Genomic DNA, 27,936 nt, shown 5'->3' on the forward strand with positions numbered 1-27,936 from the left:
GGGGGAGAGAAGGAAGCGGCGGCCCCGCGGCCGACGGGAGTGCGCTGAGAATCGGGGTGGAGTGTTAAAAAGGGAGCGTGTCTAGCGAGACCCGTGGCCCCGAAAAAGGGAAGCGAGGCGACGCGAACCCCCACCCAACACCCAGAGGACGAGGGAGGAGGGCCGAGGGCCGGGGCCGCTAGCAGCTGCTAGGCGCTTTTCGGTGACGCAACCTCCACGCGCAGACGCGCTGACGGGCCGCGGCCTCCACGTCTCAGGTTCCGCAAAGGCCTGTGGGAGCGACCGGGCTGAAGGAGGGCCAAGATGGCGGAAGCGGCGGAGTCTCCAGGAGACCCGGGGACAGCAACGCCCAGGCCCCTGGTGAGCTTGGGTTCTGCGACAGAAGGGACCGAGGGTGAGGCAGATGCCCCTTAAGGAAGTCGGGCGACGGGCTCGTGGCGTGAAAGAGCCGGAATCCCTTCCTCACGGCAGGTCCTTCCTGTACCCGATGCCAGAACAGGTCCCAACACTGCGCCTGTTCTTTGGGCTAACCTTTTCCCCCCACCCGTGTTGTTTCCACGCCTTCTTGGGAAACTTTCACTCACTTTCCTTTTCATCCTCGTCCCCTGCATTTTGTTAAATGCTGAGCTTTAGGCGATTTAAGTATCTTTGCATCTGCTGTCCCCTCATTTTATGGAGACTTGTCACTAGCCCTTGTTGGAGTAGCAGCATTCTGGGATTAATGAGAGATTACTTCTCATGGGACGTTATAACTTGACTATTGATTTGCTCAGTGACCCCCAGTCGTCTTGGTTTTATCCCTGCCCTCCCTGTCGCAGCTCCTTGCAGCCCTCTTCATGATGCTCTCTTGCTCCTGTCTCTGCAGAGGATAGGATTTCTACTGCAAATACTACAATTCCAAAGCCTGGACAAGTATTTAAGAACACAGGCTTTGGAGTTAAAGTTAACTTGGAGTTAAAGTTATCACCCACTCTGCCGCTTGTGTGAATTTGGGCAAGTCATTTCATGGAGAGTGTTTTTTCATCTGTAAAATGGAGATAAAAATACCTGCCTCAAAGAGTTTTTACAGAGTTGAAATGACAAATTATGTGAAGTGTCTAATACAATCAGTGCCATAACTGAGTGTAGTCAGCTCAACATTCTGTCCCCCAATCCCTCCTCCCAAACAACGTTTAGTTATATACCAAACAGTGTTTAGTTACATAGTAGTTGCTCAATAAATGGTACATCCCTTTTCTCTGTTTTAAATTGGCAACTTAACATCGTAGAGGACTGACCTGGGAGTCGGGTGAAACTGATTCTAGTTTTGGTTCTGCTTACTAGCTCTATTTGTTCATCACTTCATTCATTTGACAGATATTTATTGAGTATCCACTATGTTCCAGGCACTCTTTTAGGCACTGAAGATACAACAGTGAAAGAGAGTGAATAGGTCCAAGTTCTCATGGAAGACTTCTGACCTTGAGGAAGTCACTCTGAACCCCAGTTTCCTCCTTTGGAAAATGAGGCTAGTAAGTCATCACAGAATTAGAGTACTAAATGAACTAATGTATGCATAGTGCCTGGTATGACGTAGTTACAGGTGCTTAGGTGTTTTTAGTTCCTGTCTTTCATCTAAACTGCCCCACTCCTCTTTTATGAAGCTTTCCCCCAATTAATTTTAGTGGTTCTGGTTACTCATTACTCAGTATCCAGTCCACTTCTATTCAACAATGTTTATTGAACTCCCACAGTGTGTAATACACTATGCTAGTTGCTTTAGGAAATACAAATGGCCTGTCCTTATGGTGCTTACAGTCTAATTTGTAGGGATAAGACAAATGTATAATGCTAAAATAAGACACTATATAAGAAAGTTATACATAAAATATTAACAAAATTTAAAAGAAGATGCTGTCATGTCTAGTTGGGGTGATGAAGCAAGCTACATGGTAGAAGTTATATTTGAGGGGGCCTCAGAGGATGGGTGGGATTTGAATTGCAGGTGAGCATAAGAGCTATCAATGATTGACCACCTGCTATGTGCCAGGATTATGCTAAACATCCTCTGTATATTTTCTAAACTTCACAGCAACTATTTCAGTTAGGTGGTTTTTGAACTATGTTTTACTTGCAGGTGAGGAGATGAGACTCAGAGAGATCTGATGATTTCCCTAGGATGGCTAGGCTGAAAATTGAACTTAGGTCTGCTTCTGAAACCAAGACTCTTTCTAGTAATGCTACACAGCCTCTCATTGGTGAAGGTACAGAGGTTAGGAGGTGCTAATGCATTTGTAGAACAACAGAGAGATTACTTTGGCTGAAGCACAGGGAAGTATTAGAAGGTAAACCTTAAAAGATAAGGCTACTAAATTAGGGAGGCAATATGGAACAGTGGTTATGGATGTGTGCTCTGGGGTCAAGTTGTCTAGGTTTGGTTCTATGCTCTGTCATTTAACTAACTGTGGGATGTTGGGGAAATTACCAAACCCCTCCATGCCTCAGCTTCCCTGTCTGTAAAATGGAGATAAAGTAATACAGGGTTGTTTGGTGGATTAAATGAGTTAAAACACATAAAACACTTGGTAGAGTGCCTGGCACATACTAATCATGTAGTGTTATTTCTTCTTATTGACTACTATGCCGGGAGGTTTAATAGGCAACAAGGAGCCACTGGAAATTTTTGAGGAGGGAAGGGTTTTAAATCATGAATTTGACAACATAACAGAGGAAGAGTTACCATGGGGAGTATCTGGAATCTAGGATACCAGTGCAACTGTTGCGGTAGTTCCAGGAAGAAGTGATGACTGTCTGGACTACAGCAGTGGCAGATGTGAAGATTTGAGTAAGGTGGAATCCTCGAGGGTTTGCAGTGCTAGGGAGCATGTGTCTTACATAGTGCTTTTCAAACTTTAACGTGCATAGCAATCATCTGGGGTATTTTGTTAAATTGCAGATTCTGATTTAGTAGGTCTGGGATGAGGCCTAAGATTCTGCATTTCTAATAAGCTCTCAGGTGGTGCTGCTGCTGCTCCTCCCAGTATCACATTTTGAAAAACAAGGCTATAGACAAATGGGAGGAAGTGATACCCTGAACAGAAATACAGAAGAGGAGAATGAGGGCCCAGAAGTTGATTAATTCACTTTTGGAAATGTTTAGTTTGAGATATTGGCAGGCCATCCAATAGATATCCAACAGGTAGTTGGACACTGAAATCTGGACTTCAGGGCTCACGAGAGGTCAGGACTAGAAAGGTTGATTTAGGAGTCATCTGCATAGAGTTGAAAATACAGAATCTTGGGTAATGCCTGTCTATTGCCTGTCTGTTTAAGGAGCAGGAAAAAGAGCCATAATAATCGCTGTAGCCTGGGGTCTGGAAGGAAGCTGGTCCCAGGTGAAGGTGCTGGCTAGAGACCATGCCACTAAGCCCCCACCCCCACCTCTTGGACTGAGCTGTTTCCTGCTTGATCCACCCCACCCCTCCCTCCACCTTGTTGACTCCTTTCTCTCTTCAGGATTTTGGTCAATAGTATGAGCCATCTGCTCCCAGCCACTTTCTTAAGGCTGCAGTCCCTGCTTTTACTGTGTGTTTTTGGCCCTGCCTCTATCTCCTCCCCTCATTGGCCCAAGCCAGGCAGCAAAGTGTGCACATGTGTTTATGTGCACACATGTGTATGTATGTGCACAAGGCTGCCTGCACAGAGGAAGGGGAGGGACATGGGGTCCAAGTCACCTTTCATCCCCACTGAGGGGCTAGTCAGAGAGCAGGGTCCACTAGCTGAGGTCCTGGTGGTATTGTCTCATATATGGGGCTAGAGAGCCACAGATCCTGGCTCAGTTCGCTGAGCAATGTCACTGATTCTCTGGAGAAGAGATACTGAGGAAGGGTTGGGATGGGGGATGAGTGGGAATCACATGGCACTTTAGTGACTGCAGTGACTTCTGAAACCAAGTAGCTGGAGTTAGGCCAAACTTCCCCAGTTAAGGGCACAGTCTTCCATAAGAATGTCCTCACTTCAGATACCAGCTGCAGGACCAGGACCACCCTCACTTCTGACCTACTGGCTACAAATTCAGGAGTTCCCGTGATCCCCTCAGGCTCTGTAATTCACTAGAATGACTCACAGAACTCAGGACAATGCTGTACTTAAAATTACACTTTTATTATAGCAAAAGGATACAACAGAAACCAGCAAAAGGGGGAGATGCGTAGGTTGAAGTCTGAGATGATCCCTAACAGAAAGCGTCCTTGTCTTCTCTCTGTGGAGTCAGGACAGGACACTGTTACCCTCCTGATACATCGATGTGTGACAATATGCAGAATATTGCCAACCAGGGAAGCTCACCCACATATCTAGAGTTTTTATTGAGGTTTCATTACGTAGGTGTGGTTGACTGGATCATTGCCTCCTCCGCTTCCAAGAGGCCAGGTTTGTATCACAGGACTCAAACCCCCAATCCTCTAATCTTGTGTTTGGTCTTTTAGCAGTGGTTAGCCACCATGCTGTCATCTCATTAACATAAACTAGCGGTCTACCAGGGCTCACCTGTTAGCTAAACTATTAGGGCCCACTATGAATAACAAAAATATTACTATCATTTAGGAAATCCCAGGAGTTTAGAGACTGCCTCCCAGGAGCAAAGGACAAAGGCTAGCCAAATACTTTATTCTACAGCAGTGACAGAACCTGAATTGACTCCCTGGGAATCTTGAACCTGAGCTCTTGACATGTATCTATCCTCTTCTGTGAGCCTGCTACTAAGTGGTTTACTTGTATTAATATATTTCTTCCTCAGGACAACCCTGTGATGATAGTACGATTATCTCAATTTTACAGATGAGGAAACTGAGGCACAGAGAGGAAAAGGAACCTGCTCATTGTCACACAGGTAGTAAGTGATGGAGCTAGGATTTGAACTCAGGCTGCCTGCCTCCAGGAGCTTGCACTCTTAACCAAGGCTCTCCGGATACCACATGTTGAGCATTGACTATGTGCTAGGTGACATGCAGGTGTTACCTAATTCTTGTAGTGGTGTTGTTTCCAAGGGAGGGCAAAGCCCCGTTTGGCTTCAAAGCCCATTCCTTCTGCACTGCCCTGTCTACCCTAGCAGTAGCAGGCAGCAAGAAAGCTCAAAACAAGCAATCCTGGAGCTTGAAAGGGCAGTGTCATAGGAGTAAAGGGAGAATAATGACTTCAAAACAGGTTGGTTTACACATTAAGTGCTGAAGAATATTCAAAGGGTGAAACTGAGGAAAGATTCTTGTATTTCTTTTGTTTTTCTTTTTTTTGCTTGCAGGTTTTCTTTCATTTATTTATTTTTTATTTTTTTGGCCATGCCCCGCGGCATGTGGGATCTTAGTTCCCCCACCAGGGATCGAACCCGCACCCCCTGCATTGGAAGCATGGAGTCTTAACCACTGGACTGCCAGGGAAGTCCCCAGATTCTTGTATTTCTTGATTATGAGGTCACTATTAGCAATGTCAGTAAAGTTGTGGGAAGACTAGTGTAGACTACAAAGGATTAAGAGAGTGGGAGAGTGAAGAGCAGTTTGATCAGAGAAGAGGAGAGGAAGGAGAGTAGTTTGAGGGAATGGCAGAAACAAGGAAGTGATGTATTTTACCATTTTATTACAGAAGCTTTCAAATATGTAAATAAAATAAAGAGTAGTATAACGAATCCCATATATCTGTCAACATTCTGCTATTCTTATTTCATTTATTTCCCCACCATATTTTTTTTCTGGAGTATTATTTTAACCTTTTTATTTTGAACTAATTTTAGACATATAGAAAAGTTGCAAAAATGGTACAGAGAATTCCTGTATACCCCTCACCCAGCTTCCTCTAGTGTTAACATTGTATATAACCATAGTACAGTGATCAGAACCAGGAAGTTAATGTTGGTACAACACTATTAAACTACAGATCTTATTTAAATTTTATCAGGATTTCCACGAATGTCCTTTTTTGTTCCAGGATCTTATCCAGGATCTCACATTGCCTTTAGCTGTTATTTTTCCTTAGTTTCCTTCAGTTTGTAATCGTTCTTCCGTCTTTCCTTGTCTTTCATGATCTTTTGTGAGTGTTTTAAAATAAATCCCAGACATATCACTTTACCCATAATACTTCAGTATGTTTCCCTAATAGGTAAGGACTTTTTTTTGTTATCACACATAGCATAATAATAATCACTCCTTAATATCATCTAATCTCTGTTCACCTCCCAATTTTCTAAAAAAAAAATGTGTTTTTACAATTTGTCCAAATCAGGATCCAAACAAGGTCAACAAATTGCATTTGGTTAGTAAGTCTCTCTTTTTTTTAAAGGAACATTTCTTTTCCTTTTTTTTTTAAAATTTATTTTATTTTTGGCTGTGTTGGGTTTTTGTTGCTGCGTGCAGGCTTTAGTTGCGGCGAGCGGGGGCTACTCTTTGTTGCAGTATGCAGGCTTCTCATTGTGGTGGCTTCTTTTGTTGCGGAGCACGGGCTCTAGGCGCATGGGCTTCAGTAGTTGTGGCACGCAGGCTCAGTAGGTGTGGCTTGTGCAGGCTCAGTAGTTGTGGTGCATGGGCTTAGTTGCTCTGCGGCATGTGGGATCTTCCCAGACCAGGGCTCCAACCCGTGTCCCTTGTGTTGGCAGGCGGATTCTTAACCACTGAGCCACCAGGAAAGTCCCAATAAGTCTCTTTTAATATATGTGTTCTCCTCTTTTTAATGTAATTTATTTGTTTAAATTCAGTCATTTCTCTTGTAGAATTCTCCACTTTCTGTATTTGGCTGATTGTATCCTTGTGGTATTTTTAGTATGTGCCTCTGTCCACATATTTCCTGTAAACTCTAAGATATAGAGGCTTGATTATATTTAGATTCATTTTGGCTTGGGGAGGGGAGGCAAAAAGAAAAAAGAACTTAGGTGGTCCCTAAAATTAGGAATTTTTTGTTTATTTTTTCACTTTTTATTAAGAAAAATTTCAAACACACAAAAGTAGAATAGTAAAGTGGACCCTCAGGTACCCAACCTTCAATAATAATTACCAGTTTATGGCCAATCTTCTTTCTTCTATAGCCCTACCCACTTCCCTCTATACTATTTTGAAGCAAATCCCCAGCATCATTACATTAGCAAATATTTGATATGTATCTCTAAAAGATAAGGATTCTGTTTTTAAAGAACATAACCACAATATCATTAGTACATCTAAAAAATCAATAATTCCCTAATATCAAATATCTTGTCAGTGTTCAAATTTCCAGTTATCTCCTAAATGTTATATTTTTATAATTTAAAGTCTGGCCCACTACCTATTTTTGTAAATAAGGTTTCATTGGAACACAGCCAAACATAATTTTTTATGTATTGTCTTTGATTGCTTTCATGCTACAGTGGCAGAGTTGAGCAGTTGCAACAGAAACCATTTGGCTCTCAAAACCTAAAATATTTACTATTTGGGTTCTTCACAGAAGAAGTTTGGTGACCTCTGCTTTAGGCAATCATCTTTTAGAATAATTAAAAATAAAAAAATATTTTTTATATTTACCTTCATTTAAACCACTTCTGGATATCTTCATTTCCTTGTGTAAATCCAAATCTCCTTCTGATATCATATTCCTTTCTGAAGATCATCCTTTAACATTTCTTGTAGTGCATGTTTCAGCTTTTGCTCATCTGAAAAAAATTGTTTTGCCTTCATTTTTAATAGCTATTTTTGCTGGGTTTAGAATTCTGGGTTGACAGTTTTATTTGTTCAGCACTCTAAAGGTGTGTCCATTTTCTTCTGCCTTATGTAGTTTTGGGTGAGATGTCTGTTACCTGTTTCCTCTGATTGCAATGTCTTTTTTCTCTGGCTGCCTTTAAGGTTTTCCTCTTTATCTTTGGTTTTCAGTCGTGTGAATGTGTCTAGGTTTGTGGATTTTTGCTTTTGTCTCTAGGTATTTATCTTGATTGGGGTTTTCTGGGCTTGGATCTGTCATTTGATGTCTTCATTATTTTTGGAAAACAATTCAGTTGTTATCTTTTCAATATTTTTTTCAGATCCATTATCTCTCTCCTCTTGTGGGATTTCAATAATATACAAATTAGACTGTTTAATATCGACCCACAGTTCTTGCATGCTCTGTTCTGTTTTGGGGTGTTCTTTTTTTGTTTTTTTCTAGTTTTATTGAGATACGATTGACATATAACATTGTACAAGTTTAAGGTGTACAATACAATGATTTGATGTGTGTAATTTTTTTCTTTTCTAACTCTTCTCTTTTTGTTTTTGTTTAGATAATTTTCACTGACCTATCACCGATTTCTTTATTTGGTTCTGTTGAGTCTGCTGATAAGGCTGTCAAAGGCATTCTTCATCTGTTACTATATTCACTTACTTCTAGCATTACTATTTGACTCTTAGAGTTTCCATCTCTTGGCAGAAATTCACCATCATTCATGCATATATCTTTTCTACTAGAGCCTTTTTAACATATTAATCGTATTCATGGTAAATTTTTCTTCTGAAATTCTAACATCTGGGTCACCTCAGAGTCTGGTTTAATTGCTTTGTCTTGTCACAGAAGGTTGTTTTCCCGTGTGTGTGTGTGTGTGTGTGTGTGTGTGTGTGTGTGTGTGTGTTTATGGGGAAGGGGTGATTTTTTTATTGATCGCTGCCCATCATGTATAACAGTAGAGACTGCCTGGAAATGGCACATCTTTTCTGCTAAGTTGTTACTATGGGGGTTAAGTCAATATAGTAAGGAGTTGAACTGTATTTGGGTTTTGTACTTGATATGGGAACCTTCAATGCATTATCAGCTTCAAATTCCTCTCCTATTACCTTGTGCTTAGGGTGGGCACTAGGTTTTCCCAGTGTTTTTCTTAATGTTCCTCCTCCATGCTTAGTTTTCTGCATTCCCTTTGCCCCTGCATAAAATAGTGGGTTTCTCTCCAAGCTCTAGCCCCTCCCTTAGCACTAGACTGCTATTGCTTGTTACTGCATACTTGCTAGCCTTGTGGTGGGTACCTGGGAGGTGGAGATTCTTTGTTGTTTTGGTCCAGCCTCTGCCTTAGATAGGTCATGTGTCCCTGAGTCTTCCTGGGTGAGACTTTCTCAGTGATCCTGTCTCTCCCCCAGCTGAAGGGAGACTCTGATAGTCTGGCCTCAGGATGATTTCCCACCCCTCCCCCAGTAGTAGTGAGGTTTGTCTTTTCCCTTTCCCCAGCCACAGTGGGTTTTCACATGTGCTCTGGAGACAACAGAGTTTGCTGATCTTCCCCCAGCAGCTTTAAGGCTCTTTTTCTGTAGGGGAGAAGGGTCTGAGCCGGTCTCTGTGCTTTTCTCAGAAGAGGCAGCTACTCCCCTCACACCTGGACCAATGGAAGTCTGTGGAGAAGAGCCTGCAAGTGGGTGTGAATGCCTCCTGTGTCTAATGCTTCCAGGGACGCTGTACTCTCATACCAGTCAACACTTGGTCTTTAGCAATTCATTTTAAATTTTAGCTGAATTCTTAACCATCTGTGTGATGCCCAGTGTTGTCTTCTCGTGCTTTGCTACAGATGAGCCATTGCTCATGTCCCATCTCTTCTTGGAAGTAAGTGCCTGTCTTTCCTTAGATTTCATTCATGCTGCTTGGTTGCCCTACAACCTCAGCTCTCTGATGGGTTCAAGGAAAGTTATGATTTTGTAGTTAATCTAGCTTTTTCTCATTGTTCTAGTGGATGGGATGCTCATTGCAGCTTTCTGCATCCTAATAGGAAGTCAAATTACAGTGTTGTAAAGTCACTTGAAATAGTTGCTCTCTGTGTGGTTGTGTATTTAATTCAGTAGGTTCATTTGTTTCATTATTCTTTCAGTTTTTGGGACTGCTTTTAAATTTTAATTTTGTCTCATAATTCTGTGAAGTATTTATATGATTTCAAGTTATATATACAGAACAATGTGTGTTCCAAGAAGACTAACTTCTCTACTTGTTTCCTCCACCTTATTCCCTCCTTTCCTAATTAGGAAGCCTCTTTTAAAAAAAATCTATGACATTTCTTACATTACATGTGACAGGTCACATTACATGACTTATTTCTTATATTTAAAAGATATTCAGATATGTATATATATTTGTATCCCCTCTTTTCTCAGATAAGTGGTAGCATGTATACAGACTTTCCTCAACATTATTTTTTAATTTAACACTCCATAATAGTTCTTTAGAGATATCCCCATTCCTTCTTACAGCTGCATAGCACTCCATTATGTGGACATACCATGCTTTATTCAACTGGTTCTCTGTTGATGGGCATTTGGGCTATTCTCAGGTTTTTCACTTTTACAGGTAGTGTTGTAATGAAGAGCCTTGTGTGTATGTGTGTGTGTATATATATATATATATATATATATATATATATATATATATATATATATGTCTTTTTGTATTTTTACCACTTTAGACTCCTAAAAGTGGTGAGCAATCCATATATAAATTTACTAGATATTGCCAGATTCATCTTCAATAGGGCCTAGTACCATTTTGCCTCCCCACCAGCAGTGTGTGAGTGCTTTTACCCCTCAGCTTCACTTGCAGAATGTGTTGTCAAACTTGGATTTTTGCCGGTCTAACAGGTGAAGAATTTTCAAGTAGCTTTAATTTGCATTTCCCTTATTAAGAGTGTGATTGACAAGCTGCTTTTCATAAGTTCTTTGAACAACCTTATTCTTCCTAAAATTTTAGTATACTGTCTTGTATTTCATTTACCTGTAACTATTGCCCACTAAACATTGGGCCAAAAACCATATGAGAAGGGATTGCTTCTGTTTTCTTAGGAACTGGAAGATTCTAGAGTTTCAGTCACAGTAATCAAATTTGGCATATGAACGTAAGAGTTTAAAAGTTTGCAGTCTTGCAGTTCACTTTGGAAATGTTATTTGATCTGTGGTTGCCAGTAATCTGGTAAAAAGAGTATAAATAATGATGTGTTTTGCTATTGCCATGTTCTTCCCAGTTCCCCTTTAGATTTCACATAATGCTCCTTTTTAGCCAGCAGAGGCCACTGGAGCCCACTGAGGAGCAGAAGTGCAACAGAATTGTGGCTGTGCTAAGATGTGATCACTGAAAGGTCACTAAAAGTTCTGCAATCTTACTAGCTTATATCCTGTTAAGATTTCATGCTTGACAGCTCATGCAGCTCAATATCAATAAAACAAACAACCCAATCCAAAAATGGGCAGAAGACCTAAATAGACATTTCTCCAAAGAAGACATATAGATTGCCAACAAACACATGAAAAGATGCTCAACATCACTAATCATTAGAGAAATGCAAATCAAAACCACAATGAGGTATCACCTCACACTGGTCAGAATGGCCATCATCAAAAAATCTAGACACAATAAATGCTGGAGAGGGTGTACAGAAAAGGGAACCCTCCTGCACTGTTGATGGGAATGTAAATTGATACAGCCACTGTGGAGAATAGTATGGAGGTTCCTTAAAAAACTAAAAATAGAACTACCCTATGACCCAGCAATCCCACTACTGGGCATATACCCTGAGAAAACCATAATTCAAAAAGAGACATGCACCCCAATGTTCATTGCAGCTCTATTTACAATAGCCAGGACATGGAAGGAACCTAAATGTCCATCGACAGATGAATGGATAAAGAAGATGTGGCACATATATACAATGGAATATTACTCAACCATAAAAATGAGTGAAATTGAGTTATTTGTAATGAGGTGGATGGACCTAGAGTCTGTCATACAGAGTGAAGTAAGTCAGAAAGAGAAAAACAAATACCGCATGCTAACACATATATATGGAATCTAAAAAAAAAAAAAGGTTCTGAAGAACCTAGGGGCAGGACAGGAATAAAGACGCAGACATAGAGAATGGACTTGAGGACACGGGTGTGGGGGATGGGGAAGCTGGGACGAAGTGAAAGAGTAGCATCGACGTATATACACTACCAAATGTAAAATAGATAGCTAGTGGGAAGCTGCTGTATAGCACAGGGAGATTAGCTTGATGCTTTGTGATGACCTAGAGGGGTGGGATAGGAGGGTGGGAGAGAGGCTTAAGAGGGAGGGTATATGAGGATATATGTATACATATAGCTGATTCACTTCGTTGTACAGCAGAAACTAACACAACATTGTAAAGCAATTATACTCCAATAAAGATATAAAAAAAAGATTTCATGCTTGAAAGAAACCAAATATTTGAGGGCAAGAAAGTCTATGCCATTTACTTTATAATTTTTTCCATTGTTTGCCATCTCCTTCTTTAAGTTAAAAGAAATAAGCATTTGAGAATTTTAGCTAACTGCATTGTTCGACGTCTGGTGAGCTAACACCTTATTTTAAAAACTATAAAACCCTACAAAAAGACATAGTCCTGCTTTCTGGGAAATGATGATGTCTTTGGGGGAATCCTACAGTTTATTACAGGCTTTAAATTTTTGTCCCTAACTCTTCTCAGTTTGCAGGCCTTTCAGATATATCTATCTCACAAGACATCCCTGTGGAAGGAGAAATCACCATTCCCATGAGATCTCGCATTCGGGAATTTGACAGCTCCACATTGAATGAATCTGTTCAGAATACCATTGTAAGTTAGACGAGTTGAGAGAACTTCTGTTCAGTGTCATGGGGCTAAATAGCTAATAGCACTTTGTAATATTTTTGTTTGGTTCCCTGGTTTTCAGTGTATTTTATTTATTGAAATTTAAGGTTCTCCCCTAGAGAATAATTTGGTACAGCCTTTTTGGAAAGCAGTTTGGCTGTAATTGATATTAAGGAACTTAAAATGTCCAGTCTTTTTGAGGTGATAATTCCGCTTCTCTAGGTATAAGGAAAAAATTTTAATACAAAAATATTTTTAAAAATACAGAAAAATATTTATACAAAGATGTTTGTTACAGCAATATTTATAATGGGGGAAAGTTGCAAAGAAGAGTAATCTGTTAAGTAAATTATGTTACACCTATGTGGTAGAATGGTAAACAACCATTAAAAGTCATGTTTACGAAGAACTATTAATGACATGAAGAAATTTCTAGGTTGAAAAAATTAGGACAGAATTACCTCAACTGTATTTTGAGAGGTCATGTTTATATGACTGCACCCTTCTTTAAATGTCTTGATTTTTAAAAATCTGGCTTCTAGGATTCATTTGCCAGAATGTATGGGAATGTTGAAAATTAATTGACTTTACATATTGTGAAGAATGTGTTAGCTTGGGAGCAGGCTGATTGCCCCTTGTGACCTCATCATGTATGAACTGAAAGTTAGGTGCTGTGTTTTGCAGAGCAGATTTTACTAGTGCTATTATTTTCGTTTCTTTAACTAACATATTAGGAGGGCTATATTTCTCTTTTGTGGAGTTTAAAAAATCAGAACTGATGAATGTGGTAAAGAGTTAGATGTTGGCTTAAGGAGTTAATAGGAAAAGTTAATAGAAAAAGGAGTTAATAGAAAAACCCCACCTTTCTGGTTTGTTTGTATAGTGAAGGAATTAAACTGGAGTTATAGCTCTAAAATTCAATGAAGGGCTCCCAGGAGATTGAAATATAAGAAATTTTAGCAAATTAAGTGAGGGAGCTGCTTGGCAACCTTGGTCATCACAGTACAAGTTGTTTATGTCTTTCAGATGCGTGATCTAAAAGCTGTTGGGAAAAAATTCATGCATGTTTTGTACCCAAGGAAAAGCAATACTCTTTTGAGAGATTGTAAGTATATAAGGATTTTGAGGCTTTGCTGTTTCTCATCATACCTTATCATAAGTATTTTATAAGGCAAAGGCTCTGTGGTAATAAAACTGATGTCATTTTGCAGGATGAAAAAATATATAAATGAAGTTTTTGAAAAAAGTTAAAAATTTAGGATGGAATTTCAGAGATTGGAAGATTTTGCTGAATATATTGTCCTCATCAATAAATATAGACTGTATATTCTCACCTGCTATAATAGACACTGCAAAGAATATTTCTGGAAGTGGCAAAGACATAGGGACTTTGTTCAACCAAAGAGCTAATGATTTCCAAGGGAAAGGCAAAATGTGTAAATGTTAAATTAGAATAATAGCTAATACCCATTAAAGGTTTAACAAATTAATAGTACTTTATTGACATTTCTATTTTCAGAATGATCATTTAGTCTGTTGACTGCTTTCTTCAGGAGTTCCAAAACAGTGTTTGCAGAAAATTATGCTGTTATTTAGATTTTATTCTTAAAATTGTTAGACCTTTTCTTTTCAAGCATTCTTGGTTTTTCTTAGTACCCTTTGTCAGAAAAAAATTGAATCTGTTGTTTGAGAATAGTAACAATGATGTTGTACATGAGTGTATGTTCTACTTTGGCAGCATTTCAGCTGTAATATAAGGATGTCAAATATGTGGCAAATGTGCCATCACTGTGTGGCAATTGGATGCAGCGTCAGAATCTTTTTCAACATAGTACATTGTGGGTTGAAGCTGACACATGATTTGCTACAGCTCGTATATAGTGGAAAGAGCATGGGCAAATCAGTGTTTGAATAGTGTGTGATCTTGGATAAGACAGTTAACTTTTCTGAGGTTGAAGTTTCTTCCTCAGAAAAGCTGTCTTATCCAATGAGATACCACTTCAGATCCATTAGGATGGCTATTGTCAAAGAAACAGAAAATAACAAGTGTTGGTGAGGATGTGGAGAAATTGGAACCCTTGTGCATTGCTGGTGGGAATGTAAAATGGTACAGCCACTGTGGAAAACAACATGGTGGTTCCTCAAAAAATTACCACATAATTTTATAGTATATAAAATTTATAGTATAGAACTACCACATGATTCAGCACGTCTCCTTCTGGGTATATACCCAAAAGAATTGAAAGCACGGACTCAGACAGGTATTTGCACACCCATGTGCATAGCAGCAGGTGAAAACAACTCTTACGTCTATCAGTGGTTGGATGGGTAAACGAAGTGTGTTATATACACCATGGTATATACCATATATGAATGGGTTATTATTCATCCTTAAAAAGGAGTGAAATTCCTGATACATGCTACAACATGGATGAACCTTGAAGACATTATGCTAAGTAAAATAAGCCAGACACAAAAGGACATATATGATTCCACTTATGTTAGGTACCTAGAGTAGTCAGATTTATAGAGACATAAAGTTAAATGATGGTTGCCAGGGACTGAGGGGTATTGAGGAGTTATTGTTTAATGGGTTGGAGTTTCAGTTTGGGAGATGAAAAAGTTCTGGAGATGGATGGTTTGGTGCTTGCACAACAATGAATATACTCCGTGCCTGTACAGTTAAAAGTGACTAAAATGGTAAATTTTGTGTTTTATGTATTTCACAAGAATAAGAATAGTTTTAAAATACTGTTATGAATCTTTTACAAATTAAAAACAATCTTCACTGCATTTAAAAAAACAGCATATTAATGTCAATTGTACTTGAATTCAGCTTTTCAGCTGATAAATTTTAACAATTTATTGTTTATTTAATAAACAATACTTTATTAGAGTGTTAGGATTATGGTTTTTCTTTTTTTACATCTTTAACAAACTTTCCACAGTGGTGTCAAAATTACTTATTTAAAAGAAAAGACGTAAGTATGTACATATGCACACTTCTTTCAAGTAAAGTTATGTACAAGTGAGGTTAAAGTTAGAAGTGGTATATGTACCTTTTTTCATATTACTTGAGGAAGATAATTGTGCTTTAAGCTGTATGTTACTGAACTGTTGGTTTATTAATCACCCAACAGCTATTGATTGAGAACCACAGTGATTAGACCTAATGTTGATAGAGCCTTTATAGTTTTCAAAAAGTTTTCATGTTGTTTGTTAACATTTAACCCCATGAAATTACCAGTGTTGGGCTGTTTTTTCACCTATTAGAACAGCAATTCTGTGCTAGTTCAATGTAGTAATTATGAAAGGGAAACAGTACTGCAGAGTGGAAAGGACTTGGTAGTAGGAATCAGAAGATTCTGGTTTTGGTTCTAGGTTCTGGTCCCACCCCCACACTTAACTGTTTACGGAAACTTGGGCACGTCACTTCTTCCCAGCTTTGTTTTTCATATTTGTGAGGTAAACCTGATTATACTTGCCTTGTCTAATGTCGTCTCAGATAGGTAAAGTGACTTGGCTTTAGTCTTCTTTTTGACGGTGCAGGGTAGGGCACTTAAGTCTTTTGACTCCTTGCTCGTTGGTCTTTAACTATGGCATGCTGGAATGTGGCTTAGTAGGTGGGGAGAGGGGTGATTTGTGGGATGTGAAGTGAACAAAATTTAAAGGATATGTGAAGAAGGGCATTCAGAATTGGGGAGCAGAGAGGGCCAGCAGAGGGATAGCAGAGGTGGGAAGGCTTGGGCAGACAGGGAGAGCCTTGATGTCTGAATTCCAAGAGTGGGAGAGGTACATATTGGAATAAAGACAGAAAACACTATACATGGTTGTGTCTTAACAGTCTTCTGTCTTTTCCTGTAGGGGATTTATGGGGCCCTTTGATCCTTTGTGTGACGCTTGCATTGTAAGTACTTATATTTCCTTTCTTTGTCATTTGAGATAGATTAGACTTTTTTCATGGAGTTTCAAAATTGAAGGGGATTTTGACTGAATATTTCATTTAGGACTTCTATGACATATTGTACTCCTTATGTATTTAAATCTAAAAAGTCAAGTAGTTTTCTAGATCAATTCAAAGAGTGATGGAATTTAAAGATGTGAAAATTATGCCCACCTTCATTTACCAATAACTTCTTATCCTGTTTTAGCCATTTCTGTTCAACATTTATTCACACTCATGTACCTCATTAAGATAAGTGAATTAAGTATCTGTAGGTTTAAGCACTGTTTATTTGCAAACATAATTCTTTTAAAATTTACTAAAAGTATAAGTGAGTAAATTAGAGTACAAGTGGTAGAGTTCAAAGCAAGATCATGTTTCAAAGTGTTATGTTTTCCATATGCATTGTATGTAAAGGGAAAGGACAGAAGAAGGAAAGCATAGTTCCGCTGGAGAGGGGAATATAACCACTGGTAGAGTGGAAAAAATACTGCACTAGGATTCAGTTCTGAGTTCTCATCCTAACTTTGCTATCAGCAGAGTGACTTTCGGCCGCTAATAACCAAAATTTGTATAATGATTTTTCTCAGCTTACAGAAAACTTTTAAATACCTTCTCTTATCCTCATAACAAGAAGTGAATATTTTTCCTCTTTTGACAAACAAGCTCAGGTTCAGAGAGATTGAGGACTGAACCAAGGTCACATATTCAGTGGTAGACCTGGAATTCAACCTCAGGTTTCCTTGACTGCCCATTCTCTACCTCTGCAATTATTACACATCTCTTCCCACCTAACCTCTCTGGGTCTCCTTTTCCATATCTATAAAAGGAGATGGTTGAGGGTCCTTTCCAGGCCGAACCTTTTATGATTTTAAATTCAAGTTTCTTACTGGCTTCTTTACCCATTTTTAAATGTAAGTCAAGCACATGGTAATTTAGGTAAAAACGTGGAGTGCTCTATCTTATGCCTTTAATAACCATATCAAGGGAAACAATCCAGTGCCTTGATGAAAGGGTTTATATTAGAAGCTCTGAGCATATACATTTTTAGTTTTGAAAGATTAACCTTAGAGATTATGGAGTTTAATTCCACTTATTTGCAGAGAAGAAAATTGGAGTCCCAGGACATCAAGTGATCTGCTCCATATCTAGTTTCCATATCTAGTGACAGAATTAGGATCAATATCTGAGTCTCCTGCCTTTCAGGCCAGTTAATGTTCTTTCCGTCATACCGTGCTGAAGCAATAGGAGTTCCAGACAACAAGTGATGAGGGCCAGCATTCTTTGCACTAGATTGTCAGGACTTGGAATGGAGTGTGCAGAACCATAGAATACAAAAGCCTGTACTGGCAAATAGCATAGCAGGGCAAGACTTACTGTGTGACTTCTCTATACTTTGTGATAAGAAGAGGTTGTGAGTTTGATGTTACTTATTCTGTTACTGGAAAAAATGACACAGAGTACAAGTGTTGTGAGTCCAAAATTCAAAACAGTTTACATCTGTAAAATTTTTAGAGAGGATATAAGCGACTGTTCAATTACTCAGTTTCAAAGCAAAGCCTTTTCGTGATAATCTGTATGTTTTGATTTTTAAAAATCAACAACTAAATAGGTTTATAGACTGTTTCCATTTTTAAATGCCAGAGCTAGAACCTTAACCCAAGGATTACAAATTCAAATGTGTACATGCATGCATTGCGAATTGGTTACCAGAAGCCCTTGTGAAGGAATCTGCTGCTGTGTCAACTGCACCTGAGAGTTGCCATGTAGGAATGCAGGTCCAGTGTTAGAAACTCTTATGATTTTTCAAGAAAATCCAGAAATACCTCCCAATTTTAAAATAACATCAACTTGAATTTAAGACCATTTTAAGTATTGCATGGACCAACAACCTCATGTCTGTGAGCCACATTTAGCCCTTCAGTTTATACCCTCTGCTTAACCAAAAAAGGTCTTTGGTAATCCATTTAAGCATTCCCATGAGGTCAAATGGAGCACCTCTTTTAGTCCTGAGGCATTTGGAATTTGAAATAAGGGAGCCTTGCCATATACTTCAGGCATTTTCCTTTTGTACAGCCTACATATTATAGATCTTCAGGTGAGGTTTAGGGCAGCTCCCTGATTCAAAGTTTGAGAACCCATGCTGTAACTTTGTTGCTCTAAATAAAAGATTAGGCAATTCTCATGCCATTTCCTTTTCACAGAATGCTTCAGAGAGGCTCTGTAGATAGCGAAAAAGATGGAGGGCCCCAGTTTGCAGAAGTGTTTGTCATTGTCTGGTTTGGTGCAGTTACCATCACCCTCAACTCAAAACTTCTTGGAGGAAACATGTGAGTATTATTAAAATGCATCATTTTTCCCTTGCCAGGTTGCATATCTTAGATTTTTAAGGAAGTCTGGCTAGTTATGTATTTTTCAAAAAGAAAAATCAAAATAAATGAGAGCCAAAAAGAAAGTTCTCTTATAACCACTGAACAGAGATAACCTAGTTGAATTAAATTACCTTAAATTATCTGGGGTCCTTTGATAAGCTTCAGTGCTCTCTCTCCAGCCCCTGAAATCGTAGGCATAATTTTTTGTGTTAGAAGATTATGTCTGTCTTTGGAAACAGATGGTCCATAGTTTACAACAAATTCTGAAATAGGTCTGTAAACCAGAAAAGATTAAGAAACACCATTCTTAGAGGTTCAGTGGGAGAAGGAGGTCTCAAGGAATTAGAGCAGATCATCTAGATCCTAGATGGCTGACTCTTAAGGAGTTTAAGCAGAGAGGAGGAGAGTATGGGGAGAGCAAAACTAAAGCACATGTTTAATACAGAGGCCTATCCTCATAAAATCAACATTAGGGTATAGGTATTATGTATCTGAAGGAAGGTAACGGTCCGTGATATGTAGAAATCTGTGTAATAAACTGTATCATGATACAGATCAGCTATATTTATGATCTTTATGGATGTATGTTGTTTTTAAGATCTTTTTTTCAGAGCCTCTGTGTGCTGGGTTACTGTATACTTCCCCTGACGGTGGCAATGCTGGTTTGCCGGCTGGTACTTTTGGCCGAGCCAGGACCAATAAACTTCATGGTCCGGCTTTTTGTGGTGATCGTGATGTTTGCCTGGTCTATAGTAGGTAAGAACGTACTTATCTCTACAGTAACAGAGCAGACCGAAACATGAGTTAGAGATGAAGATCAGATGAGGAGCAGTGTAACTTATAAGTTACATATGAGTGATATGATTCTTGCCAGTGTCATCCATAGAACCGTCTTCTCTCAGTAGGGATAATGTTCATCTTATCTGAGTTGGCTATCTGGACTTCCGAGATGTGGAGAGTCACGTCTTTTTTTTTTTCAATCCTTAAATAATGGATAGGGTTGAAAAAGGAGATTACACTAGACCTAGCTTAGTCCTGGCATATAGGAGGCATAGGTGACTTGAGAAATGACTTGAGCCTTTTCCTGACAAATTAATCATAATAATAGCCAGCATTTACCAATTGCTTACTGTAGGCCAGGCACTGCCATAAGTACTTCATATATATTATCTCATTTAACCCTCACAACAACCCTAATAAATAAAAACAGTTATTATTGGTCCCATTTTTATAGATGAGGAACGGACCCAGAGAGGTTAAGCAACTTGCCCTAGGACACATAACTAGTGAATAGGGGAATCAAGTTTCAAACCCAAGCAGATCACGTACCTGTTTAGAAATGTACTATACTACCTCCCAGTATAGGTTGTTAAGTATCATAGTACTTGTCTGCTTCAGTAGAAAATTCTGCTAAAGATTAGTGAGAGCCTGTTGCAGTGGCAATGAATGCTATTTGCTCATTGTTTGTACTTTCCTAAAATTCTCTTAAAATTCCACCTTAAACTGGAAGTGTTCACTAGCTTCTTTTTAATGGGATAGACAGACTGCCTAATATTTTTATGTGCAATAACATCTCTTTGCTCTGGAACATGGTTAAAAGCCAAGAAGTAATCCAAAAGTAAGGTCTGAGAATGCCAGAATTGATATTCCAAGGACTGTATTAAGCTTGGGTGCTTTAACTACCCATGGAAGAGCCCCTCATTCCCTCACTTAGAGTCTGATAATTTACCATACACATCCATGTAGTTCTGAATAGCTTAGTTATCAAGTGTCCAGGCCCACAGTGGTTCAGCAAGTAGAATCTTAGATGAGAGAGAAGTTCCTGTAATTCAGCAAATATGTATTAAGCACAGACTGTGTGTCAGGCATTGTGCTAGGCATGGTCTCTATCCTCCGAGTTCACAATCTAGGCATGTAAACACTTAAGGGCAATAAAGTTTTCCAGGTGGGCAATGGAACTCTATGCAGGGTATAGTGGAGACACAGAAGAGGTAAGTGGGCAGTTCTACCTGGGGTGGCAGGATACCAGATGGTTGTTCAGGAAAGATTTCCTTGAAGGGTGATTATCGATGAGTAAAAAGATGAGTAGGTGTTTCCTGGACAGACAAGAGGATTGGCATCTAAAAGAGCTGATAACTTATTAAGAACAATGCCTGTTTAGCACAGTTCAGTAACTTCTCAGAAAAGGGTAAGAAACCCCTTTTAGAAAGGTTTCCATCTTAAATGGTTGAAACCTTTCAAAGCTTTCATACTTGAAACAGGTAGCCCTCAGCTGTCTGGAAAACTCTGCTGCCAAATGCCTTTTTCTCTGAGGATCACAAATGTAACTGAACTTATAGTATATAATTCTGTGTCCCAGACTATGCCAGGCCCCTTCAAGTTTAGTAAATGTTAGTAGTTGTGACAGTCTTATTGTATTAAATATTCCTTTTTGTTGTCTTGTTTTGCTTTGTTTAGCCTCTACAGCTTTCCTTGCTGATAGCCAGCCTCCAAACCGCAAAGCCCTTGCTGTTTATCCTGTTTTCTTGTTTTACTTTGTCATCAGTTGGATGATTCTCACCTTCACTCCTCAGTAATTCAGGAAATGGAAATTAAAAACCAGGGAATTCAAAGCTCATTTCAAAGATGCAATTCACCGTGGAGTTTTGCCTCTGGCCCTCTTTTGTCTAATTTTGGAGGTATTTGGTAACTGGGTATATGAGGAGATTAAAAGGGAACCATAAAGCACCGTCACCATTTATGTAAGGAACTGATGTTTGAAAGGCCGTCCTTTCCTTCTTAATGTTATTTCTTTAAAATATGTGTGCATAGTACACACAGTATAATGCCTCCTTAAGGCATGATGGGGTCACTGTGGTCCATTTGGGTGACAACCAATGACTCGGGAAGCACATGGATACATCCTACAAGTTGAATAGAGTTGGTAACTATATTTTCAGTTTTGAGAATACCAGTTCAGGTGCAGCTCTTAAACATATTGCCTTATGACTATTAGAATATGCCTCTCTTTTCATAAATAATAAGGGATAGTCTATTTTACTTCTCTTAAGCTTAAAAAGACAATGACAGAGGTTGGGAAAGGGGTTCATAGATGTGGGAGGAGAAAACATCTACTAAGCAAGATTCAGATTTTGATTAGAGAAAATTCTGCACTTGTTGCTTAAAAAAAAGCAAAGGACATCTAAAACATAGGCTTTTTTAGTCTTTCTGTATAGTCACCTTTCTGCCATGCTTAATAGCAGCTCAGTGACACTCTTAATTTTTTTTTTAACATCTTTATTGGTGTATAATTGCTTTACAATGGTGTGTTAGTTTCTGCTTTATAACAAAGTGAATCAGTTATACATATACATATGTTCCCATATCTCTTCCCTCTTGCGTCTCCCTCCCACCCCCCCATCCCACCCCTCTAGGTGGTCACAAAGCACCGAGCTGATCTCCCTGTGCTATGCGGCTGCTTCCCACTAGCTATCTATTTTACGTTTGGTAGTGTATATATGTCCATGCCACTCTCTCACTTTGTCACAGCTTACCCTTCCCCCTCCCCATATCCTCAAGTCCATTCTCTAGTAAGTCTGCGTCTTTATTCCCATCTTACCCCTAGGTTCTTCATGACCTTTTTTTTTTTTTTCTTAGATTCCATGCATATACGTTAGCATACGGTATTTGCTTTTCTCTTTCTGACTTACTTCACTCTGTATGACAGACTCTAGGTCCATCCACCTCACTACAAATAACTCAATTTCGTTTCATTTTTATGGCTGGATGCTCTTAATTTTTAATCTTACTCCCCAGCTCTGCATATGCAAGCTAAGGTGTTAGCAGTCAACTTGTAATTTTCCTTTGACTGAAGCTCTCAGTGGACCAATGCTTGAACTTACCCAAGTAGAAGACCTCAGAAATTTAGATTGGTAGGTCCCTAATGCATATTATCATGTGGGCACCTTCTCTTAAGGGTAGAATGAGGCAGTTTGGATACAGCATAGCTGTAAGGAATTTCTTGCTGTTCTGTGTAGTCTGGCCTCTAACTAAAAAGTAAAGTTAAATCAAAGGCTGCATTTAACCATGTAAACATGGAGGGATTTAGTGTTCTAATAGCTGATTTCACAGAACAACTAGATGCGTAAGAGCATGAGGTAGGATGAGTTGAGTTTACAGCTGCTGCCTTTTCATAGTGGGCTTAGCAGTTTTTTCATTAGGTGTGTTTTTCGGGTTGGGGATAGCAATTTATTTTCTTGGTTTTAGACTTTATTTGTAAAGCCAGTTAGCTCTCCTTTAGAGAAGTACTTTTTTGCACATGTGCACCTACTTGTATTCTCAGCTATTTATGCACACAAGTGTGAAGGCTTTTCAGGGAGCAGAGTGTCTGGGACAGGCTGATTCTGAGCTAATCAGGGTTCTTTTAAGGTAATATGAGCTGCTGCCTTCTATAAATTGCACAGTGAAAAACTCTTAATAGACAAAGATTAGTAGTCAGGCAGAAAACATTCATTGTAAATATACAGTTACTTATAAAGATAGGAATTTCTTATTACACATTTTTTCTTTATCATGGAATTTAAATATTTATTCACTGGTATTTAAAGATGACCTACACATAGATATATAATTTTTAAAATATACTTTCTCCATCCCCAGGTTAACCAAATGAACAATACTAGGACAAATGAGTACTTGGAATGATATTCAGTTACAGAGCATTACAAAATTGGTCCCCTCTGTCCCAGCGTTGTCTAGATATTTTGGTTATGTATTTGTATTTGTTTCAATTTCCCTTTTAAATTTCAGAATAAACCCTGTTAGGACAAAGCCAATGTTTCAGTCTTGAATTGATAAAGAAAATATTTTGAAACTGGTTCTGATTTTAAAATTGGTCCTAAATTATCATCCATTTCCATTGTCTGAAATTTTCTAACTTCCCACTAAAAACATCTCTCTTCCAAAGTTGTTTTGTAATCTATCCCAATGATTATAATGTAAAATTAAAGAAATAATCATGCTTCTCAAAAGGGAATTAAATCTTCACTGAATTTTACTCAGGCTAAATATTTGGTCAGAAATTCCTAAGGCCACAACTTTGGTGGGGTTTGTGTGTGTGTGAGGGGGGTGTTATACATATTGGGTGTTAAGGCAACTTGTTCTGTGTTTTAATCTGTTGCTTTTGGGTGACTTAGGGAATGGTTTTATTTGATTTAAATGAAGGCGGGTAAAATGGAGATTTAATTATCTTTCTGAAAATGAGTGGTCAATTTGAGGGTATAAATAAATATTTTCTTATTATATGCAAAAAAGTGCATTGCTTTCTGTCACGGAAGACCTGAGTATCTGGAAGTTGTAACCCTCAACGCAGCTTTCCCTGATTTGCTACAGAGGCACGTGGCTAATTATAGAAAGGAAGACTAGAAGGGAAGGGGACTCCAACAAAGGAAACCCTGTTCCGGGAATTGGAAGGTTTCACACGTTAGATGAAATTCAAGCATGTGAGCATCATTGCCTAATGTGCATTACTGCCATCGTGGCTTATCACTTGCTGCTCCTGCTTCTGAGATTGAGACTCCGTTGTCATATTCTTTAGCAATAGGAAAGGTGAAGACTGGATTTAATTGCTGTTCAGATTATAAATACTCAATTGATGTGAACATCTTTTTGCAGTGTAGTCTTAAAAGTCAATCATTAATCGTCAAGTCTTTTGCCTCTTAAGTGGTTTATTACATGAGTTGAGTTGTATCTTTTCATTGTGGTGGGGATTTTCTTTTGGGCAAGGTGAGGGGGTCACAGGGCATGGGGCTAGTAAGCATTTTACTGTTTACTGTATTTGTCTTTTTATAAAGTGTCCCCCAAAATGTGATTAGAAGGCTAACAAGCCTATATTTGAAGGTTTAATTGTGTATGTTATATAATCTAAGTACTTACTGTATTTGAACTTCCTGTTTATTCCTGGAGATGAAAATGAAAATCTCCCATCATTTCCAATTCTTGGATAACATCAAGTCATTGGAATTTATCTAAAGCCTATCATGATATGATCAGACATCCATTGCATGCAGTTGTTTTATTCCAGAGTAAAATACTGAAATTATGCTTCTTAATTAAACTGTTCATTTCTGAGACAATTTGGATAGAAATAAATGTGTGAATGTTAATGCATATATGTAAATTAGAAATACTTTTTTAGATTCTGTGGGCTTTTATGAAAAATAAAGAATTTCTAGGGATTTACTTAGGTCATAAGATGGCTAAATAATAATGTGACAATAATATTACTACAAATAATAGCTAACATTTATTGGGCACTTACTGTGTGCCAGACACTATTCTATTTTTTTAAGAATTTTTTGTAACAGCTTTATTGGGATACACTTTACCATAAAATTTACCCTTTTAAAGTAATATATAATTCAGTGATTTTTCAGTATATTCATGTAATTGTGCAACTATCACCACTGTCTCATTTTAGAACATTCCCATCACTCCACAGAGAAACCCCATATCCATTAGCAGTCATCCCCTTTTTCCCTTTTCCTCAGCCCCTGGCAACCATCAGTCTGCTTTCTGTCTCTATGGATTTGGCCAGGCACTATTCTTAAGTGCTTTTCATGCATCTCCTCCAATCTTCAACATAAAGTGGTACAATCCTCATTTCACTGGTAGAAAATTGAGGCACAGAAAGGTTAAGTAAATTGCCCAGGGTCACACAGTGAATTGATTTAAAATAGGAAAACACATTAACTGAGATCATAGTAGGACACAGTTTTGAATTGCATTGTTATACGCATGAAATGAATACACTTCCTCCCCAGGGTATGTCCCCTGTTACTAGCCATTACAACGTACAGCTCACTGGAGGTCAATAACTCGTTTTTTTCTGAGTACTAGAATACTATATTAGTAGCATCTGAGAAAGACACAAGAGCGGTTGTACATTGGGAAGAGTTAGGTTTGCTGCCTTCACTCCTCCTTGAGCCCCTGTTCTTTCCCCTCCTCCCACCACCAGACACATACACCCCTCCCCTTTTTCTCAAAGTCTTAAGAATCAAGCAGCTTCTGCCTCTTTCATTAAGATTCTCCCAGAGGGATGGTTAACACATCAAAATTTAACGTGTCTATTCAGGTGTTTATAGTCAAGGGATGCCTCTGGTCACATGTAGTACCAGCTATATTCCTAAGACCTCAGAGAGCAGTAGTGTGAAAATAGAATGCCTTTCTATTTGGGTTAAACTAGGTGGGGTGAAGAAATAACACAGTAAATAAAGGCTTTGCCTTAATGAAGTCAGTGTTCCAGCCTAGTAGGAAGTGGCTACACGCTGCTCTTGTTCACTCTGTTCTCTTTTAGAGCCTTTGTATTCTGCACCATCTCTGCTGGTAATTTCTTGGTCCTCTTCGATGCTCTGTTTTAATCCTGATCTTTCCTGTAAATAAAGAACCTGTGAAAAGAATAAATCTGTAAAATGATTTGTGAATATTAAATGTGCAGATAAAAAACACTGGAAAAGGAGAATTTGCATGTGCCTGTTCTTGTGCTGAAAGGCATGGGATATTTCCTGCATACTGTTTTCAGATATATTGTCATCAGAAAATATTGAATGCTGTGTAGGATTGCACAGGTAGCAAGTTAGGAAGTCACATTTACTGAGCAAATAATATTTACCAGATGCTATAATAGCCGTTTTATAAACAGTACTGTTCCCAGTGAATTTAAGGTTCTTGCCTTGTCGCAAAAGAATTCGGAGACAAGCAGGGAGTTAAGAAAGTAAAGTGAGGATTTATTTAAGCAAGAATACGCTCTCAGAGGGAGAGCAGACAGACAGGTGAGAAGCTGCTGCCCTGGGTTTCTCTGGCAAGCCGGTTATGAGTGGCATACAAATGAAGGGGCAGAATATTCACGGGGGAAGGAGGGGTTTGGGGGTCGTATTCCCTGATTTTCATCCCAGCTCCATCTTCCTGAGGGGAGGAGGAATTTCTGTTCTTATTGGGCTTAGATCAGAAGTATCATGGTGTCAGTGCATGATGGGTACTTCTCATCTGTAAGGCTAATTTTACTGTAATGAGAGCATAATGAGCAACAGGTCACATTCAGACATAGGAGATTCCTGTCTTTCCCCACCTTTCTTTGTCTGCTTCCAGGACACTTATCACCCAAAACGTGTGGTTTCCTGTCAGTCTGGAGGTTCCTGCTTTTTTTTTTTAACATCTTTATTGGAGTATAATTGCTCCACATTGGTGTGTTAGTTTCTGCTGTACAACAAAGTGAATCAGCTATACATATACATATATCCCCATATCTCCTCCCTCTTGCATCTCCCTCCCACCCTCCCTATCCCACCCCTCTAGGTGGTCACAAAGCACCGAGCTGATCTCCCTCTGCTATGCGGCTGCTTCCCACTAGCTATCTATTTTACATTTGGTAGTATTTATAAGTCGATGCCACTCTCTTACTTCGTCCCAGCTTACCCTTCCCCCTCCCCGTGTCCTCAGGTCCATTCTCTACGTCTGCGTCTTTATTCCTGTCCTGCCCCTAGATTCTTCAGAACTATTTTTTTGATTCCATATATATGTGGTGTTAACATACGGGATTTGTTTTTCTCTTTCTGACGTACCTCACTCTGTATGACAGACTCTAGGTCCATCCACCTCACTACAAATAACTCAATTTCGTTTCTTTTTATGGCTGAATAATATTCCATTGTATATATGTGCCACATCTTCTTTATCCATTCATCTGATGATGGACACTTAGGTTGCTTCCATGTCCTGGCTATTGTAAATAGAGCTGCAATGAACATTGTGGTACATGACTCTTTTTGAATTATGGTTTTCTCAGGGTATATGCCCAGTAGTGGGATTGCTGGGTCGTATGGTAGTTCTATTTTTAGTTTTTTAAGGAACCTCCATACTGTTCTCCATAGTGGCTGTATCAATTTACATTCCCACCAACAGTGCAAGAGGGTTCCCTTTTCTCCACACCCTCTCCAGCATTTGTTTGTAGATTTTTTGATGGTAGTCATTCTGACTGGTGTGAGGTGATACCTCATTGTAGTTTTGAT

The 27,936-nt window shown here is 38.9% G+C and overlaps 1 protein-coding gene across 3 annotated transcripts; it reads left to right on the plus strand.

The window, feature by feature from the left end:
* Positions 1 to 26,390, plus strand: YIPF6 (Yip1 domain family member 6). 3 transcript variants are annotated; one of them, XM_082445031.1, is made up of 7 exons: positions 1 to 360; positions 12,434 to 12,562; positions 13,604 to 13,682; positions 16,442 to 16,484; positions 18,725 to 18,850; positions 19,491 to 19,648; positions 21,350 to 26,390. In XM_082445031.1, the coding sequence occupies exons 1-7, from the start codon at positions 304 to 306 to the stop codon at positions 21,466 to 21,468; spliced, it is 711 nt and encodes a 236-aa protein (XP_082301157.1). In that variant the 5' UTR covers positions 1 to 303; the 3' UTR covers positions 21,469 to 26,390. The 3 variants fall into 3 exon arrangements, with proteins under 3 accessions (XP_082301157.1, XP_082301159.1, XP_082301158.1); XM_082445033.1 differs by having other exon boundaries at positions 25 to 394; XM_082445032.1 differs by lacking the exon at positions 1 to 360 and adding an exon at positions 1,488 to 1,511.
* The last annotated feature ends 1,546 nt before the right edge of the window (positions 26,391 to 27,936 follow it).

Source organism: Balaenoptera physalus, assembly GCF_965194825.1.
Source record: "Balaenoptera physalus genome assembly, chromosome: X".
NCBI classification, from domain to species: domain Eukaryota; kingdom Metazoa; phylum Chordata; class Mammalia; order Artiodactyla; family Balaenopteridae; genus Balaenoptera; species Balaenoptera physalus.

What these genes read in the sequence shown, in the direction of transcription:
- YIPF6 (XM_082445031.1), top strand. Translation starts at nt 304, where the DNA reads ATGGCGGAAGCGGCGGAGTCTCCAGGAGACCCGGGGACAGCAACGCCC. An exon ending in CTTTGTGTGACGCTTGCATT is followed by an intron (nt 16,485 to 18,724) that starts GTAAGTACTTAT and finishes TCCTTTTCACAG; the next exon opens with AATGCTTCAGAGAGGCTCTG. An exon ending in GTTTGCCTGGTCTATAGTAG is followed by an intron (nt 19,649 to 21,349) that starts GTAAGAACGTAC and finishes TGCTTTGTTTAG; the next exon opens with CCTCTACAGCTTTCCTTGCT.